At 41.6% G+C, this 20618-nt stretch overlaps 1 protein-coding gene across 5 annotated transcripts in view; it reads left to right on the top strand.

Moving 5' to 3' along the window:
• Positions 1 to 20618, top strand: part of ETV6 (ETS variant transcription factor 6) — a 129944-nt gene that overhangs the window by 25659 nt on the left and 83667 nt on the right. For 4 of the 5 annotated variants that reach the window (XM_032688564.1, XM_032688568.1, XM_032688566.1 and 1 more), the window contains one exon: positions 16514 to 16640. In XM_032688564.1, the coding sequence (XP_032544455.1) occupies positions 16514 to 16640 (127 nt within the window). The remainder of the gene's footprint in view (positions 1 to 16513; positions 16641 to 20618) is intronic. The other variant, XM_032688565.1, reaches the window with a different exon arrangement.

Here is a 20618-nt window from a genome sequence, read left to right as displayed (position 1 = left end):
TTCTGTTTCTATGCACATCCTTATCTCTGCTAGAGTGTTGCTTTCTTCTTGAGTTTCAGTGGTTGAAACTACTTATTACGAAAATGTTAAGAGTGCAAGCCATCCTAGTTACATTAAATCTGCACCTGCTGATGCGGTCACTGTGTGTAGCTAATCAAATGCATGTGTGTAGCTAATCAAATGCCTCTGTTTAACTTGAGGGTCAATTTTTCTTGGGTTTGAGCCCCCAGTGGCTTCAAGTAAGCTCCAAGACTTTGCTCTGGAGCAAGTAAAGATCACTCAGGCATTCCCTTTTGCCTAGTCTGCTTTGGGATTGTAACTCCTGATGACGGGGTGGTAAGGAACAGGAGTTAAATCCCTGCGATTGTTTATTAAACCTTGACCTTTGACTAGATAGGAATTTATGGTCCAGTGTAAATTGAAAGGAAGATATTACAACTGACACCCATTAACTAACATAAGTGTAAAATTTACTAGCCAACATTGGCTTCAGGGTGATCACTTTGGGTGATTTTTCTGGGCTGATGCACCACTTTTGAGACCAATGGCATGCTGTATGTTTGGTGCAGTGTCTGTTCTCACGCATATTGAGATAAATTAGTTTTAATTCATACAGGGCAAAAAAACTTCTAGATGACCCGTTGCATAGCAATGAGTTGTATTACAAGATTAGTGTTGAGTTGTGTCTCTGTAAAGAATGGAGGTGGCTTTTTCTAAGTAATGTTTCAGATGCAGCTGGTGTTGCTGACCAAAAGAAATCTTCCAATTTTGATTTAATCAGAAGGACTAATTTTGCTAGGGTGCGAGGGTGGAATAAGATGGTTTTCTTTTAGAAAAAAACCCTGCCTTCTTTGTTGTATTAATAGGCACCTGTAGGTATTCTGAATAGTGAAAAATCCCTCTAGCCTTCTGATCTCTAGGACTGTTCTCTAGGACTTGTTGAGGTATTTGGATTTGCAGTTTTGTCTGAAATCTGCGTATCTAGTGCCCTTAGAATTTGTGTTTCCATAAGGGTGGGAAAGAAACCCACGACCTTTAACAAAAGAAGATGTTTATGTTTTTTCTGACTTCCACAGCTCTTATAGTTAAACCTTGAAGATAAGAGCTTGTACTGCTTCTAAAAACCAGAGGCTTGTGGTGTTTCCTCTCACTTGCTCTCATGTGTTTCCTTTCCATTCTCATCAGTGAGATCTGATTCTTTTTCATGTTCTCTGCTATATTTGTGACTCTCTCTGTTTCCCATTTTATTCCCCGCATTAGAGAATTTGTGCCCCTGAATTCTCACCTGGTAACAGGATTCCTCATTCTCTCTCCAAACTAGGAGCTCTGTGTACATGTGATACTAAATTCTGATGTGCCAAGGATGGTATATGCATCTCCCAACAGGGTTGATGCATTTTTTTTATCTGTTCTGTAATTACAGGCTTAGCTATGGCAAGGGGTATTATCATGCTGCAAGGTATCACTGACTATGTGACCAGCCACCTATTGCAAGTAATAGGAGCAGGTAGTTCTGCTCACTAAAGATACCAGTATTTCTGTTTTCCATATTTGCAATTTTCAGTGTTCAGCAAAACCTGTAGTTCCTTGTGTCAGTTAGGAATGCACATGCTTGCTCACAGTTTCAGATTAGTTCATGCAACATCAAGTGTTAAGATCTTGCATTTATTTTTGCACACTTGCAGATTGAGATGAGTTCCAGCACAGGTTCCTGATTAATACTGTAAATCTTAATGTTGAGATTGAAGTTGCAATGGAGATATGTAATAATATGCATATATAGCATAAGTGTATGTGCATGTGCATAAGTGTGTGTGTTGAAAGATAGCAGAGCTTTGTTTGAGAGCCTGTCCACTCTTTCACCTACATCAACTAGGTCAATAAAAAGTTTCACATTTCCATCCAAACCAGGCTTACTCAGCTTTTAAATGTATTAGTAGCTTTAGTATTTCCACTCTGGGACCTTGGATCATTTATTAGGATTCCAGTCTGGATGGAGATAGGAAGAGGAGATGCTTTTGGTGTAAATAAATAAAGAAATACTTTTTTTTTTTCTTTATGGCAGCTTACAAAGTTATGTAATTCTAGCACAGGATTGTCAGGCAGGAGGCAAGTAGAATGGTCTCTAGTTGCATGATGAATGCAGTTTGTTGTGTGCATATCATCCTGTCACACAGAGTGTACATTGTTCTGTCTAATTCAGGCTGGATTTTCCTGGTGTGAAGAATCACACTTGCCATCAGTGTCTTATATGTCTTAGCCTAAAAGCAATCCAAGGATGCATGCTGTAGAGGAGGGGTCTGTAGGATGGCTTCACTATGTCCATGAAGTCTGATCCACATGAGCTGTAAGCATCCAGTCTGTTTTGAGAGATCCTTTCTTACACAGTGTGGTTATGTATGTTGATATTACTGTTGCCTCCATGAATTCCTCTCTGGTGGCTACCAAGGGACCTGGACAAGCTCGGGCAGCTTACAACCATAGGAGGTGGTGTTTCTGTAGGGCTTGCAGGGTCAGGAGGGCTCATTCTCATTTAAGTTGACTCTAAGGACTCTCAAACAGCTGTCTTTCTGGTGTAACTGGAATCTGGTGAATGATTTTTTTTTTTTTTTTTTTTTTTTTTTGCTTGCAGGTGTGTAAGCAGTGGTGCCCATTTACTTGTTGTGCAGTGAGATTGTCAATCCCTCATAAATTGTTTGTAAATCGCTTTAGGATCTTTCTGGCTGACAGAATGATCCCAGCCCTGCAAAGCCCAAACCTTAGGGAGCTAAACCAACTGCCAAAGAAGCAGGTGTGTCAGCTCAAAGTAGCCTGTGAGGAGCAGCTGTATGCTTGAACTTTGCCCGTTTATTTACTCAAGGTTTTATCTCATCCTTTATTATACAGCCCAGTGAAAATGAATATTTACCATGTCAGTTAAACCAGGGCTATCTGAGTGGCAGACTCCGTGTGTGCTAGGTGGCCTCAAGGGTGAGAGAGCAGAGCAATACGCGAGTGTTGGAGGGGAAGGCTGTGCTTTCTGTGCCATTGGAGAAGATAGAGACACCTGAATAAACAGTGGGGCGCCCCAGGCTGTGTGGGTAGGGTGACTGGTTTGGTACACTCAATTGATTTTTACTTTTTATTTTTTAATTTTGTTTTCTCACACCCATAGCATTTTTGTTCTGTGAGGAGATTTTTTTATATTAGATCAAGACAAGAGCACTCCAAACAGAAAGCTAAACTTGCATTTTATTTTGCACATGGAGAGGAAAATTAATATTAAAACAGAATTTTCTGAATCAAAGACCAAATGTTCCACTTGGAAAGTGTAGCAGTACAGTTTGCTGTTGTGCTCTAGATAAGTTACTCTGAAAAAAACCCCAACAAAACAACCCAAACTAACAACCCTCAACATTTAAACCTGTGTGGCAATTGAAAGGGCTATTTTTGGTGTAATATTTTGATATTAGCAAGATTGCATGTACTGAGGGAAATGTTTACTATAACATTTGTTACCACTTCTGGTCTTCAGGCCTCTGGCAGTGGACTTACAGCAGGCAGTTGTGACTTATGAATTATTTTCTGTTTAGTGTATTGTAGGACAGTAAAGCAGCATCATTTTGTAGGATTCTGAACTGTTTGGTGTTAGAGTTAAGGCATTCATATCTCGGCATTGGTTGGGAATTAGGCACGTATGTAGAAGTGGCGCAACCATGCAGGGAACCAGATGGTTGCTTAGAAGACCTGATCTCTGTGCCTGGCTCTGCCTACCTTGGGCAGCTCATTTCACTACATTGTGCCTCAGTTTCCCATTTTATCTGCCACATAACTTATCTCTTTAGCTGTTAAACGATTTTGAATGGGTCTGCGTTTCGCTGCTGAAAACAACTGTTCAACTTCAACACATACTTAGTAAATGTAAACAGTTATGGTCTTAGGATAGTCAAAATAAATTTAGGAAGATTGTGTTTGATTTTTGATTTTCCAACTGTATTACCAAGGTTTGATCTTTGGACCAAAATTTTTCTTTGGTTGCTTTCTGTTATTCTGCCTTTCGAAGGACTTTGTGGAAAAGCAAGCAGCATAAAAATCACATAACCAGTTTGGCAGGTCCTGTATAAACAGGCGAAATGCCAGGAAAAGTCATATGTCTTTGTTGCCAGCTTAAAAAAATTCAGGTTAATTTTCTCCTAATGAAAACCTCAGCCTTTGCTGTTCATGAGGAGGACTGTGGGGGAGGGCACATGATGGAAGGGGCTTGGAGGTTGCTTGCTGGAAGGAACATGTGTGTCCTCAAATGCTGAGAATATTGTCTCAGTCACCTTCTTGGCTATAGGAACAGAAGAAGCATTTTTCATGCTTCTTGTAAGCAGGTTTGGTTTTTTTCCTTCCCCCATCTCTTCTGACAGTCTCACAGCTCAACTCTGGTGTTAAAAGCACCCTGCTTGGTTAGCTGGGGTGGTTGATTGATGCCCTCCTGTTTTGCTTGTACCAGCAGAGAGCTTTGCTGGTTTAGACTGTTTAGCTGTGAGTTGGGTCGGGTAAGGAATCCACCCTTCCTAGATGGATTTGTGCCATGTATAACCATGGGAAGGGTTGGAGTGCCTCTATCCTGATTCTTGTGGCAAAGGAGGGGTGTGTTTCTGGAATGATTTTGAAGCTCTCTTATGATGCAGGCCATCCATCTTTGCTACCCCTTGTGAGTGGAGAGATTTCAGTCAATGCTTTGACAAAGAGGAGCATTAGAAATCAGTTGTTCCCATGGGGGGGCATGTTTAAAATCAATGTTCAAATGCAAAGCGAAATGATGCGTTCTGAGAGCTCTGGCAAGATGTCCATGTCATTGTACTTTTCTCTTTCTATTTCTTCTATTTCTAGAGCAGCAACATAATCCGAGAAACATGGCCATGTCGGCAGAGGGTTGAAATGGGATTTAGGCAACTTGCTGCTTATTCCTGCACCTCTGTTCCTAACTGTAAACTAGGATTCAGACAGATCCTTCCTCTAGTGCTTCACTATCTTAACTGTTTTGGCTTTGAGCTCTTCAGGGCTGCCTTCTGCTTGGTATTTCTGGAATGCCTTGGACAATTGCCCTGTGTTTCAGTTTGCTTCTGAGTGCAATCACTGTATAAATGTCAAGTCCTAACAGTGAAGCCCAGTAGAGTTCTTGGGAGAGAGTATTATTTTCTAAGGTGTCGAAGTAGGTTTTTGCTCAGCTTCTGTCACCTGAATGGGCTAGCCACCTTAACTGCATATGTTTTGGTCCCTCCACTTGTAAAGGTGAGTGTAATAACACTTCTCTCTATTGCAAAAAAGTGCTAAAAGTATTATAGGACTTATTTAAATAGTGTAGTAATGAGGACCATGAACAAGCCTTCAGATTGAGTTAAAATGGGTTCAAGACCAGCACTTCACTCTTTCTCTTAAAGATGTCCGGAGTTTGCTCTATTTCAGCTGTCTCGGTTCCCAAACTTCCCACTTATGTAGTGAGGCAATATTTGCAGGTCAGAAGCAGTCTTATGGTAAGGGTGGAGTGGCTCTCACGGCAGTGTCCATTCAGATGTGAACCAGCAATGCTTAGTTGTGAAAACAAACCAAAGATAGCCAGAGTGAAACTTAAGCACTTCTGTTCTGCCAGGAATAACATCGTAACCAATGCTCTGGGATTAGGAGCTAAAACAAAATAATAATTTGAGGAAGAACAAAAAGTGATGCAGAGGTTGAAAGGAACAATTAAAACAATTGGGGAACTTAACAAACAGGAAAAGCTATGGCAAAAGGAAAGCGGCTAAACTGAGACTTGTCACAGGGCTTGACGCACCTGTGGGCTCAGCATTATCCCATTGTCCTGTTGTCACAACCAAGGCAGTGAGCACTGTGGTAATGCCACAATTTGTTTTGGAGCATCAGTAGCAGGACTGGGAACAGACCTGTGTCCTTCTTACTATTTCTCTTCAAACCTCTTCTGCACAGCTTGTTTTATCCTGTGCTTTGCAGTCTGACATCTGCCACCCAGCCTTGTGCAGAACCACTGTTCAGGAGGTGATCCACTTTTTATTCCTCTTCTGAGTGCTGGGAGTGCCCCTGGAATTTCCAGACTGAAGGAATAAGGACTGTGTGGGATGTACCCTGTCACATGGATAGGTCATACCTGGAAGGCATCTCTTGTTTTCAGAGTGGTTGGGAAAGGATTGCTAATAGCTCTCCTTACGCAACAGAATATTCACCCGCTTAGTTCATTACTTATTAGCTCCAGGCAGGGACATTGCAGATTTGGTAATAGTAATGGTCAGATTATTACAGTGTACAGCATTAATGGAGAGAAAGCATTTAATATGAGCCATCACTCGACACTGTCATTGTCCTCGGAATACAGAACATATTGTCTGATTCAGGCTCTGCTCTCCTCCTGTCAGTACCCCTTCTTAAAAGTATGTCTGGCTCGTGAGCTTCAGCTTCTTTTCAAACACATTTGAGAGCACATCTCTTCTTCTTTTGAATCAGATATGCGGTACCATGACCAGCTGTTTCTGTATGAATATATTTTAAAACCCTCCTTAAAGTTCTACCAATCCTGATGGCCCTGTGCTGGAAGGACTATGTTTTAGAGAAAATAAAAGATCTTGCTGTGCCTGAAGCTATCCCCGAGATGGTTTGTTTACTTTTTCTAAGTAATATTTTCGTGTCTGATGCACTGATCAGCAGAAAGTTCAATTTATTCTAGTTTGCATTCTTATACCCATAGACAGCTGACTGGAGAGACCTTCCAAAAGCTGCTAAGTAGCTTGTTAAATAAATTGTAAAAAAAGTAACCCAGTTCTTGTCCAGTCTGACCTGCTGCAGATTTTGTTTCTTTTTATGTAACTCAGCTTCTTTCTGTGGTTTCCCAATGCATCTTAATGTTTTAATCACAGCTTCTTATTAGTTTATCCTTCTGCAATGTCTTCCAGGTTACCTTCTTTTCCCTCTGTTTTTATTTCTCTTTGGATATTGGATTGTATCTGTCATATCTCTGTCCATTTCTGTAGTTCCTTTATTCCTTCCTTATAAGCTAGACTGTTTCACTCTTGTAAAAGTTGTCTGTCTTGCATATATGGGGTGTGTGTGTATATATGATGCAGAATGAAGTGCCTGGAAATGTGCAGGATGCAGTTTTTGAAGTGAAATCCTACCAGGTGTTTTTATATACTCTCCTTCTTCAGCTAGACCTTCCTTTTATAGTCACACTGATCTTATTTCATTCATGTTAAAGTAAGTAGCTGGAGTAGGTGAAAGAATAGTAGGAGAGGAAGATTGTAATTTGTTGTTTCTTCCATTTCCAGTTTCTGTATAGTAGTCAAGGTCAGTGCAAGTATGGTCCTTTCTAGGAGCTCCCTCTGCATGTAATGTGCTGGGAGTCAAATAATCTGAATCTTTCTGATATTTTAAAGTGGCAAACATCCATCATTTCTTGTTTCTGGACTAGCTTATTAAGACAGTCTTTGAGAATGGGTATTTTATTTGGCTGTCTTTCTCCCGTTGTGGATGCTGTTCAGTTTTCCTGAGCACTCAAGTGGATCTGCTCATTTTTTCACCAGCAGCACTTATTATAGCTCTCCTATTCCCAGGCTGACCTAGATTCCCTCTGGAAAGTTGCCTTTACCTACTTGGAGGTGTTGTTGAAGAAGGGGATATAGCACCCTCCCTGCCGTGCTGTGTATGCTTGGTTACTGTTGCACCACTTGAATCTTCAGGAGCAGCAACTCTAAGGTGTAGCCTTAGACCTTGTCATGGCACCTCCAGGTTTTGCTGTGTGTTTGGTGTGTCCTTTTTTCATGGAAAGTCTGCCAGAATTCTGAAGTGTGATGAAATGCAATGGTGCTGTGTATGCCAATAGTGGGGGGTTTTTTGCCAGTGAGGAAAGTAGTGAAGATGCCTGGCAGGTTAAACTGTTGTTTCATAGGACAATAAGTAGGTACACCAGTTCTCTGGTCTGAAGTGGTCTTCAATACCAGAATCCAAATCTGCGATCAGGGTTGTTTTTGCAGTGCCTCCAGCAGTGGATGACTTTTCTTTGAGAAGGCACCTACATGATCACACATAAACAAGTTTTTTCCAATTTGGTGTAGTAGCTGATTTTTGGGTGTGCCATTTTCAAATGGTAACAGATACAAGATAATTATGGCATATCATGATGCAATTTGTTTCCAAACAAGCATATATGTATACACACTGTCGACTCTCAGGTTCAAACTGATTTCATGTAGATAAGGAGAGAGAGTAGACTTAAGTTACTGAACTGTAGAAGATAAATATTGAGGTCCCTATGTGGATTTTACTTCCACACTAATGTAAATCAGAATCAGAAACATGGTTTAAAAAAACCCCACAAACGTGAGAGTTTTGCAGGTACAGATGGGAGCAGAGTCCAGGTGTGCAATGGGACCAAGAAGAGTCACTTCTTATATTTGTAAATGGTATTTTTAAAATGTGTATTTCAGGGTGTTGTAACTCCACAGGAATTCTGTTTCCATCAGTGACTGAGGATTAAAAGAACCTGTGACTTTTATGTGAATTACTCTCCTATGATTTTTCCACTACTTAATTGATGGGCACATAGATATCCCAGGGCAGTGAATGAGTTGACCTTGTCCATGTGACAGTTCTCACCTGTGATTTGTGTTATGTAAATATTTGAAACCTTCTGTTGTGAAGGATACTGTTCACAGTAATTGTAGCTTCAGTAAAAATGTTCAGAAAGCAACGCACATCCCTGATAGAAAGACCAGAAGTGATGATTGTGCTTGAAAATATATTTGAATGCATAGTAAGCAATTGCAGTATTTTGACAGCTTCATAATGCAACCAAGTAAGAACACCTGTGCTGTCATGCCAGCCTTGAGATGCTGAAGAGGAACTTTCCCGTAACACATGAGAGGGCAGCTCCTTATACACCATGTTTCCCTTAGTTTTCCCATCTCAGTTTCATGGCCTCCAGAAATCTTGCACTGAAATGAGCACATGACTCCAGTAATGAGTGTTCAGGGTGTTAATTCCCCTCCATGCAGGCAGGGTTGTACAACTACCATATGGTACAGAGATGAGGCTCCCCAGCCCTCCCTGTTTTAGAAAAAAGAACACAAAGAAGTGCAGTGAAATATCCCTGAGGTGCAGCTATCCAAGCTTGGAAGGTCCTTCTGTGTTGCCCTCCTTGCTTCCCTACCGCTTACTCGCTGGCCACAGTACTTTTCCTAGCTGTGCAACTGTCTGTCTGTCTCAAACCTTCTGTGGTGCTTTGTGTGAAGCAAGTGTACTAACAAAACCATGATAAATGCTAAAGGAACCCTGTGGATCACAGCAGTGGCCCAGCTTTTTCAATACCCTGCTTAAACAAAGGTCAGTAGCAAGCTCTTCAGAGGAGTGTTGCAATGACAACCACATAACGCAAATTTTGGAGTTGCACGTGTAAAAGAGCTGGCAATAGGTCATTTCTTAACATCAGGCAGTTGAATCCATGGCTGGTTTCTACCTTGAAGTAGTAGGTCAGGTCGGCTAAGTCCCAGCTTTACTGCCTCTTCTTGGAGCCTTGTTGAAGAAGGGTGGGTGGAAAGATAAGGCTTTACTCCCGTTTAGAGTATGATGATTCCACTTCTAAATTCTGAATCAGAATCTGCCTCTTGTGTATTTTGTGCTGCCTAGCTGAGATATCTATGGATAAAATTCTTTATATACACATAAATGACTAATCATTTCATGACTTGTACTAAGATTTTTGTCTTAGTATTATCTTCTAGTTTTACCTGATAGTATCTTCTCACAGCCTGTTCTATTCCCTATTCCCCCATATTAGCAGTGACTTCAATGAAGAAATACTTTTTGAGCATGTGGTTCAACTATTTATTTGCTTCATTGGTATTTGCTAATTTGAAATATTTTGGAGTGCTTATACAGCAATGCAACTGTATCATGGCATTTTCAATGACAACATTGATCTCTTCAGGTTGCCCTTCCATAACACTTGAGTGCATCAATATTATTGTCTCTATAATTTTAGTTGGAACAGTGGCTGTAATCATTATGGGAGAAGCATGAACTTCCCCACTGTCTCCTTTCCCCTTCTCTTTGTGATGCACCATTGCACCTCCAGGCTGGTTTTTTATTTACTTAAATAAGGATTGAGGCATGAGAGGGTAACCATTACCTGCCACTGACCCAGGAGGGACAGGCTGAAGGAAGGAGTCAGGGAGGAACTGAACTTCACAAAATCGCTAAGGTTACAGAGACAATCTCTGTTCTCAGTGTGCAGGAAATGAGATGTTAATCTTTTCCCAGTGCTGCTTTGCATAAGGTCCATTCCAGAGAGCTGTGTTTGTTTCAATTTCTCTAATTACTGATAATGTGCTGATTATGCTGTTATAGATTTGACATGAATTGCTATATTAATGGGATAAAAAATGAGATGTCTGCCATGGAAATTAAGAAGACGACAGCAACTGGGGGAAAGGAGAGAAGTGGAGAGTTTAATACATGCCATGGTACTGCAGAGCTGTAGTTTGCTTTTTCTGGAGCCTGAGCCTTTGTCCCTGGCAGAAGCTGGAGTATGCAAGCTATAACATTGACCACAGTCCCCAAATGTGCCATATAGTCTATTAGGGACTCTGATTTTTCCTCCTACTCCCTGTGCTAGACCCTCAAACTCGTCTCATAGTGGTCTTTTGGACTTTCATATCCAGCTATAGTGTTGCATACAAACCACTGGTGAACACTGCATGTCTTCCTCCCCTTTCTGCTTCCCCTCGCATGCCTCCCTAATGATTAACTTACTTGAATCTACTGCTGTTGTCCCCTGTGCTGCTCTGTGGCTGGTTTGCTGGCACTGCCCTGCTGAGTGCCTAGATGTTCAGGACCTTCTGAATCTCCCCTGCAAGCACCTCATTTCCTCCCAACAACCCTTTTCTCTAAGGCTATTTCTTCTCCTCTACCCTACTCGAGACACATACTCCTGTAAGGATCCACAGTAGGAAAACCAGACCACTATGAGCTCCCCCCAGCTCCTGGTCCCTTGGCTTGTCTTTTCATTTTTCTTGCCTCAGTGTGCTTGCCAAAAGAGATTGGTCCCATGTCCTCGTAGAGCTGGACATCCTCTGTGATTTGGGATATAGAGTGTTGTGTCCAGAACACCAGCTTCCACAGTCCTGAGAGCTACAACCATATGTTTCAAACCTGGATTTACTTAAGCCAAGGGCACGTTGCACAGGGGGTTTTAAGCCTAGAGCTTCCCCAGAAATCTAGGAGGGCACCAGAACACTGCTCACCTCACCTGCTAGTGTTGCCCTCTCTAAACATATGTCCAACAAGTGAGGAGTTGGAGCCAGGTGATGGGATGATACCCAGGGAAGTGGAAACTCCCCTCAAAGCAGTGTCCTGCTTCCACTGTCCCGTGAGTAAGCAAGAATGGCCTGTGAGGACACAACAAGTAACTTTCTCCACTTCTACTGTTGGCTGCCCAGTAGTTACCACAGTGCAAACTGCTGTATCTCTACCTTACCTGCTTCTCTGGGGAGCACAGGGAGTCTGGGATGTTTGTAGAAGCAAAGATGGACAGCAAATGCAATAAGACAGGTATGGAGTGGCACAGGTACACCAGCATCCTGGGGGCCAAATGTGTCAGCTTTCCCTCTTGTTAATTTGTCCCATTACATGCAGTGTAGGAGTAAGTTTCTGTGAGGTGATTGGGTTCAGCTACCTTTTCTGTCCAGCACAGGGTATTTGCAGGTGACATAGTCTGTTTTGATTTCCTGAAAACTGCTGCATAGGTAATGCATTTCTTTGCTTTATCAATTAAAAAACGTAGTTTTAGTATACCACCTAGCCAATTACTGAAGTAGTCGTGTCATTGTGACAACAAGAAAGCTTGTTTTAGCAGACTTTCTTACATATTTTATTTTCATTTCTACAAAAACATTTGTGTCCTTTGTGCCTGCCATCTGAGTGAACTTAGTAAAGGGACAAAAAGACTATCAGATTGCAAGGCTGTTGCTTTAGAGTTTAGAAGGGTGTAATTTTAGCAAAAACCTGAAGTGGTTTTTACTTGCAGCTTCCCTCATCCTCAACTGTTGGACTTCTTTTAAAATTGCCTTTAAACTTTGCTATTTTGATTTTTTTATTATTATTATTACTGGTTTTATTTTAGCAATATGAATTATTTGTGTTCTAAACAGAAAAAAACCTGTTCAGGTAGGTTTCATCTGAAAAGGATCAACCACAATTCCTCAAACTGAAACTGGTGTGTGCTTTGATGACTTTGGAAGTCTAGTCAGCTGTTACATTCATTCTTACGACATAGTCATGATCAATACAGCTTTTGAGTTACCTTCCTGATTTAGATAGGATGATCTGCAGCATTCTCAGCTGCTGGATATTTAGTATTTTGTACTTTTCTAGTACAAAGAGAACAAAAGCATAAATTCTTTTGATTCTTAACCATGTGTTTCAACGTGTCTCTGCTAGATCGGGCGTACCGCAGTCTCAGCACACCTGGCTGGTTGTCCTGGTGGCACTGTTGTAGCACCAGCCACTAGAGTAAACCCCAGGGAGGGCCTCCATAAAAGTTGACTTAATGCATCTGTTCAGTTGTTGTAGTCAAGGTGAAATTTCATGGTGAAACTTTCCTGACTCACTGTGAGCTGAAGAAACCTATCAAAAATGATGATGGCAATCAGTATGCCAGCTTTTTCATCCATTTCTTTGTGGCTACTGGCAAAATACTAGGGAGTTGCTATTTTGAAATTGCTGGTAGCTGGTAGTTGTGTGGGACTGAGCATCTGGTCACTTGTAGGTTTAAATGTTTATAGAGTCCCCTGGCAGATGGCAAATATGGAATGTGGTAATACCAAGTGCTTTCCTAGCACTCATCACCAAAAATTTCAAAGGATCACACCAAATGTGTATTGATTTAGTTTCTTTTACCAGTAGATTAAGTTGCAGCAAGGGTGTTTGCCCAAGTACACGCAAGGTTCATGCTGGTTCTACCAGCACTGCCTATCCTTCCTCCCAAGCTGTGGTTTGAACAACCCTACCATTCTTGACCTTAATACAAAGAGAAATATTAAACTGACTAGTTAGGAAACTCTTTCAGAAAAATTCTTAGTAGCAGAGTGTCTGGTTGCGTAACGTTAGAAGCATGAGACGCCAGCCATGTTTTTGTTTGATGGATCCCACAGAGAGAAGCATTGGGCAGTTCTGGATTGTGAAGGTTAATGCAAATCCGTTCTCACTGGTGTGAGCACAACAGTTACCTCCTGGAAATATGACTCTAAAAAGCCTCAAAAAGCCTGGAGGAACATATGTGACTGTGTCCGTGTAGGCTGGGAGTTGTGTGTGGCTGATGCACAGAGGTAGGTTGCAGAACTGGACTAATCTCTGCAGTTCTGCTTCCAGCCACGTTACTGCCCCGTGCTGCAAACAGGCATGAAGCTCATTTTTCCCATGAGATGCCTTGACCTCCCTGTGCCATTACCATTCCACACCTTTTGGAAATCTGTCCAGGACAGTTACAAAGGCAACTCTTTCAGCATGCAATTGTTAAATGTATTGCCCTTGAGAGGCACATGCTGTCCTTTTTTCAAGACAGCTTAGCGCTGAAATTACTTAGCTCATTTGAGCTTTGCACTTGCTGTAACTCAGGTTGTCCCTGTGTCTAATAAAAAGAAAAATACTTACCTAATGTCTGTAAATTACTTTGATATTTAGGCTGAAGGTGCTGGAAAAAAATGCAAGATTAAGTAAGAGAGGGCATTTCAAAGGCACTAATAGAAGTCGGATGGCTAACTCCCCTTTGTGCCTTGTGAACTGTGTTCTGCAAAATACTACTAATTCACACATTACTGTGGACATCCAAGGTGTGTGGAAAAAGTAAGCATTTCCATATCTTTGGGTTTCGACTGTCCTGTTCCTAAGAATACTAGGAAAAAATTAATCAAATGTATCTGTTTATAACAGTAAATCTCAGTGAAACTGTCATGGCACAAATCAAGTTATGGTATGCCTTTAGGAGGTTGATCAGTAAAGGCAGGTACTGGAAGCATAATATCTTAATTTGATCCAGTGCCTCCTGGGTGTTGAGGGAAGTGCACAGATTCTAGATTTAATTTCATTTTTTGTTTTCACTTTCCACCTGCTTTTGGCCCTTTGAAGCCAATTAGCCTTTGTCTTTGAAGCGATGATTTATTATTTCTGTGAGCATAAAATGGACCAAATACAGGACTGTATCCTGCAATCTTCAGGAGGGAGGAAAAGGACTTAGGTCTCCCACCTGTCCTCTGGTACCTGTTTGCAGAGGCAAGTGTTTCAGAAGCGTTCCTCTTTTTATAAATATCTCAATAAACAAAAAGGAGCAGTGTGGTTTGATTATCAGAACTGTGGATTGCAGCAGAAAATGCTGGGAAGTGCCTCGTTTTGTTGCAGTCCGCTGGTGCTGTCCTCTGGGGTGAGAAGTGCAAATGGACAGTGAGACTGCAGAACGGGCACAGAGAGCTGCACCTTGTGGGAATGGGAAGCATAGAGGCAGCTGTTTTGGGTCGGGGAAGGAATTACGTAAGCAGAAAATAGAATAATGTTTTGTAGCTCCACAAGTTTGTCTTTCATTGTGTCACAATGAACATCCATGTTTGTTACCTACAAAAAGCTGAATTCATATGATCTAATGGATTGCTGTTGCCTGGACAGTGATGAATAGAAAGAAATTGAGTTTATGGAAGACAGGATCATAAGATTGAACAATTTCTGGTTAAAAAGTACTGAGCTAAAAGCCACAGAGACTGTCCTTGCAGAAATAACATCACGATGGTGGAGTGAAACAGGCCTGTCTTCATCTAAACCCAGAATAGTTATAATGGTTTGCTCACCACGTGTTGTCAGTGTTCTCTGCCATGTGGCTATAGTGTATAGTGGTGGAAGCCCTGATGTTGAGGCTAAACTTCTGGTTCTGCCTGAGCCCTGAGCAGTAAGCAGCTAGCAGCACCTTGCAGAAGAATGAACTGGGCTTGCTTTGAAGTGGTGGCTGAAAAATGCAAGACTTTCTAGGTGCTCCATGTTACATTTAGTTTTAGACATGTCACCTAATCTGCCTCAAAGAGTTTTTTTACAAGCCTCCCTGTCCTTTTGGGGGTAAGGGTGCTAACATTACGTTCTGCAGGTGCCTCTATCAGCTTCAGTCTGTTTCCCTGTCTCATGGCTGTGATGATGTTGTGGTTTGTCATGGAAATAGTTACCTTCTCTTGGACCAGCACCAAATTTGTCTTTTCCATTTGCCAGAGATTGAGGTCAGGGTAAGGAGCTCCACTCGTACTGTCTTGCAAATGCTCAGAAATTAAGGTGACTCCTCCTGCTTCTGTGCATATGCAGAGATGTAAATCCATACCGTTCGCACTGCTGTTCTTAAATTTCTGTAGCATGGTTTTGGAGAATAGCATGAATTGCCTTTCAGGAATCATATGATAATTTTTTTTTATGTTCCTGTAAAATTGTGGCTATATTTATTTACAAAGGGTATAATGTGTGCTGTGATTGGAGTACAGGCTTAGAATATGGAAGAATTTTCCCATCAGATCTCATGAAGTTTCAGTCTAGATTTCTTGACAAGCATTTTTGTAAATAAAAACCTGTGATAGTTGTGAAACTAATGAAACATTCACAAATTGCCCTTTGACTCTATTTGACCCTGAGATTACTTCAGTTGGTTAAATCTTGATGGTAATAATGCCAAGGTCACGGGTTGAATCCCCTGTATGGGCCATTCACTTAAGAGTTGGACTTAATAATCCCTTCCAAATCAGAATATTCTGTGATATATGCTTCTGTGAGTGTCCTTGCATAGCTGCTTTCTGTATGCCAACTTACTTATTTGGTTGTAAGTTAAATTACTTCAAAGAAGATAACAGTAACCAGTTTAGGCAAAAACAGAAGTATTACATTACTTGATGGTAAATAGAGTAGTTTGTAGTGATATATTTTTCTACAGCAAAGACAAAAGTAATTTATTAATGTCTTTAAAATGCTAGGAAGGAGTAGTGTTAAATGTGTAACAAACTTGTTCAGATCATAACTGATTTGTTACTGTAGTGGTTTTGGCACTTCAGTGGTACTCACAGTTGTATCATGGAGTTGCTGTCAGATTTTCACTGACATAAAACCCTCGGAGTCTCCCCACTTATGTGTCACTTCCCTTTCCTCCTTTGGCAAATTTCTGAGAAGTACCTTGGAAACTTTATGGACCTTTTGAAAGTTAGACCCATCGCCCTAAAAGCTGTTTGGCCTCTGGCTGCAGCACTTAGCCTGTGCAGTGCTTGCCCGCAAAGCGTGCTGTGCTCTGTGGTTCCCTGGGCAGCCAGGTGCATCAGTAGTGCTGCTCACCATCACCACGCACAAACACACACTCACACTCTTCCTTCCTTCCACCTACTTCTCCCTCCTCTACCTTGGCTTCACACCTCCATTCCAAAGTTCACATTGTCCTCTCTCTCTCCCTCCCCCCCCATTTTCTTTTTAACAGCAGGAAAGAATTTCGTACACACCTCCAGCGAGCCCGGTACCGACTTACACTTCGTCACCACTACATGTCCCAGTGCCTCAAGCGATCAGGATGGAGGAGGACACGATCAGACTGCCAGCACACCTGCGTGAGTGTCAGCACAGAGGTGTCTTCAGTTCTTGGACTGAGGAGGGGGCAGGGCGGGGTGAGGAGTTATTGCTGGTTTTATGGAAGAGAGCAGGGAAGTCCCTGGCCTCATACTTATTTTTTTTTTCTTTTTAAGATCTAGGTGGTTTGGTTTTCCTAGCTACTGTTTTTAGCTAAAGGAAATTAGTCTTAAATACAGTATGTTGTATTTCCCCCTCCCATCCCCTTGCCAAGCAGTTGGGCTGTCATTTCTCATGACAGGCACAAGTATGGAGGGTTTATTTTGACAGGAAGTGCTATGTTTCTTCCACTTTAGAGGAATTGCTTGGTTATGTGCTGTGACACACGGTCGATTTCACAATCTGTGGCGAGTGGAATGTATTTGTGCTGTGGGTATTTTTCAGGTTGCTAATGTTCTCAAATACTCATGGTGCCCAGGCTCTTTGGTATAGAGCATGAGGGCTAACAGAGGCAGTGGGAAAGGAGGAAGAATGAGCTTAGCTGAGCAGAAAAGGATGCTGCAAAGGAAGGAGGACATATCACTGACATTGAAACAAAAACTGGAACTGGGGGCAAGGTGAGAGCCAGGTACTTCTTGCTGAGACGATTTAATGTTTGAGAAATAGTAAAGGCCAAGGACTGTTGGCAAGTGAGAAGTGAATTAGAGAGATAGGATGGGGACAAGAAGAGTGGAGTTTTCCTATTTGGAGGAGAAGCAGTTCTTATGGAAATAGAAATGTTTTAAGTAAACTTTTTTCAGGTGTTGCGTTCCTGGGTTACTTGAGCAACAGTGAGCAAGAGGGCCAGGAGCAAGCAAAACTTTGTGTTTTACCAACTGAGAAATGGATTTGGGATTTCAGGGGGGCAGGGGAGTAAAGTCCATGTTTATCACAAGACATTCTCGCTGCTGTCCTCAGCTGTCTTACACACACTCCTTTTCTGGATGAAGACTGTTTCAAGTGTTTTTGTAGTCTGTGCTCACTCCTTTGCTGGCCACTGAGTTGCTCTGCCCCGAGGTCATTCATTGCCTGTGCAGCATTCTGCATGGTCCTGCATAGCCTGGGTTACACCTTTTCTCTGCTTTCTGACAGGAGTGGGATCTGGCACTGTGACATTTCTGACCCTGTCTGATCACTGCCTGAGTGTCCATGAGCTCCCAGGCCCGGCTTGGCTGGCACATACGTGTGGCTGCTGATCTGTTCCTCTAGGCCAGGGAGGACTTAATGCCACACTCACAGAGCATTTCTGTGCTTTGCCCAAAACTTAAACACAAAAAACCCCCAACACAGAAACAGTTCTCCAGCAGTTCTTTTCCCCACAGGTGCTGTTAATTCCCAGGTCTGTTCCTCATTGCATTAATTGTTACTGCTTACTTCTGCTGTAGGAGCTACTGTCTGTCCCCTCCACAGCTATGATCACGGCTGGCTTTACAGCTACTTATTGCACTCCCTGCTGTGTCTGGAAGATGCATAAGGCAGGAAGGAAGGCAGAGACCCTTGATACTGAAAGTGGTGGTTGTTTTACCTACTTCCTTCACGTCAGCTAGCCAACATGCTAGATAATGTAGAGCTTATAAGGCTTCCTCTCAGTGAAGACTTTTTATCCAGTATTTTTAGGTGTGATATTTTTTCACCTTGATTTTTGTTTTGGTTTTCCTGTTCTTTTGGTTGGCACATTTTTAAACTTGCAAGGCTTCTTTGGCGTTAGTGTTTCCACACCAGTCTGACTTGTTGCAGTGTAAAAGCACAGACGATTAATCATGAAATATCTGTGAAATAGCCTTCTATATAGTTAGTGTCTGAGATCATAAACACATTTACGTAGCCTTACTAGTTGTAGTCTGTGGCAGTGTAGTATTTTGTAGCTCAGTATGCAGTCAATATTGACACAAAACACTGTCATCAACCAGCAGAGCCAAACACTGTTAAAACCACTGTTTTTAAAGTACATAGATTCATAGCTAGGCCACGAGCGACCATTCTGAATTCCTAAAATGATCTCTGGTATAACTTCAGTTACAGAACTTCATGCAGTAACTGCTGTGTTTGGGTCCAATAACTGAGCTACAACAGGTGCAGAAAGATTTCTGCTCTTTATGTAAAAGACTTAAGTGATGGGGAGGATATAAGGTCTCTAGATGTTCTTTCAATGCGTAATTATCCTCCTTATTGGCTTTTTTTAAGTGCCCTATTTATAGTTTGAATTAGTCAAGCTTCAGTTTCCAACTATTAGATCTCATTATCTCCTTTCCTGCTAAATATTATCAAAAGACTACTCCTGATATAGGTGCTTTTAGATAGTCACTTCTTAACCTTTTCTCAGCTAAACTGGATAGGAAGAGAGGTTTTTAAAGCTGTCAATCTTCTTGTTAAGCTTCCAGATTTTAAATTCTGTTTGTATCATCTCTGTGAACTGTTTCCCACTTCAGACATCCTTCTTAAAGTGAAGACAACAGCACTGAGGATGATATTCCAGGAGTAGTGTTCCTGATACCATGAATAGAAATAATTCAGCACCTTTTGGATTCCGGGTAATGAGGTTTAAGAGGTATTAATATGGGATTTTTCAGTTCCTGCATGGACCCCTCTCTTTTATTTTTTGTCTGTTTGTTTATTTTAGAGATGCATCTGAGTCACGGTTTTCATCCTAAATCCAAACTACCTCAGAAGTAAGGCAAGGTAGTAATTTTCTAGTTCAGGCTGTGGTACTGTGTGGAGATTGGGTTTTGATCCACAAAGTCTGAGGGTTTTCTAGGTCTGAGATTTTGTTTGGTTCCAGCCTTACCACTGATTTGTTGATTAGCTGAAATATAATAACTTCTTTGAACCCCCACTAATTCCAGTGCAACAGAGAGATACGGTGAGTTTCCGTGATGTTCTGTTGACATTTACCAAAATAAAGGCAGAGTTCGATCCTAACCCATACATCTTCACTTAGCTATGCTACAGATGCAGCTGAAAACAACAGTTGGCCCAAGCGAAGAGAGAACTAGAGACAAACATTTCAGCTGGAACATGAAGTACACCCTGTGGATTCAGGCAGTGTTTTGTGCCTTCCTATTAGAAATTTCACTATTTCTGATGTTTAAAAGCACTCTGAAACTGCTAACAGGAATAGTATGAGGATAATTAGTAGAAAAATTTCCTATTGTGCAAGAAATTATTTCTCACTGTTTGGTGAGCAAATGGGTCTCAGCTATGCTGAGCTGATTTGATCCAGAGACTGGAAAACGGAGAAGTGCAAAATTTAGAAGAGTAGAATGCAGATCCCTCTTTGCTACAGTCTTGCATAGGAGGACTCCTCTTTGGCCAGCACAGCTAGATTACGTAGGCAAACACCTTTTTCTGGGGGTGATATAAAGGCACCTTTTCCTTCTCACACAACCTTTCTTGTTTTAAGAAGCTACTTTCTCCCCAGTCAGCCCTGTTCCTGTAGTATAGAAGTACAGTGTAAGTAGTCCTAACTTTAAATCTCTGGGATAGTAAAAAATAATTTTCTGATAAAACATACCTTTCTCTCATGCTGCACTTCTCTGTAAGGGACTGTTACCCCTACTTTTAAACATACTTATTTGTCTATATCATCCACTTATTACCTAGGAACAGAGTATTGGGGGCATTGTAAACAAAGGATCAGCGGGGAGCTGGAGAATGTACTTTCCTACATTTTAAGTATGTAGTCAAAAAACAGTTGCTCTTTGGCCCTGGTGGGTATGCTGTGGTAGTTTTGCAGCGTATCTGATCTCCGCTAGACTAATGTCAGACCGAAGGAGTGTTTGGAAAATGGAGATTTTTACTGAAGATTGAAGAGAAGCAAGTTTGGCTCTCACACAAGACTCTTCCCTTGGTGCCTTCTGTGACCTTGGACATCTTGTTTTAGTTTCCCCACTGTAAAATTAAAAAAAGTCATGAGTGCAAAGACTCTTAACTGCCCAGATATTGTGATAATGAAGAATGCTAAGATAGGTGGAAGTCCTCTG

This window comes from Chiroxiphia lanceolata, chromosome 5, assembly GCF_009829145.1.
Source record: "Chiroxiphia lanceolata isolate bChiLan1 chromosome 5, bChiLan1.pri, whole genome shotgun sequence".
In the NCBI taxonomy this organism is placed as follows: domain Eukaryota; kingdom Metazoa; phylum Chordata; class Aves; order Passeriformes; family Pipridae; genus Chiroxiphia; species Chiroxiphia lanceolata.
This window is presented reverse-complemented; position numbering and strand designations above follow the sequence as displayed.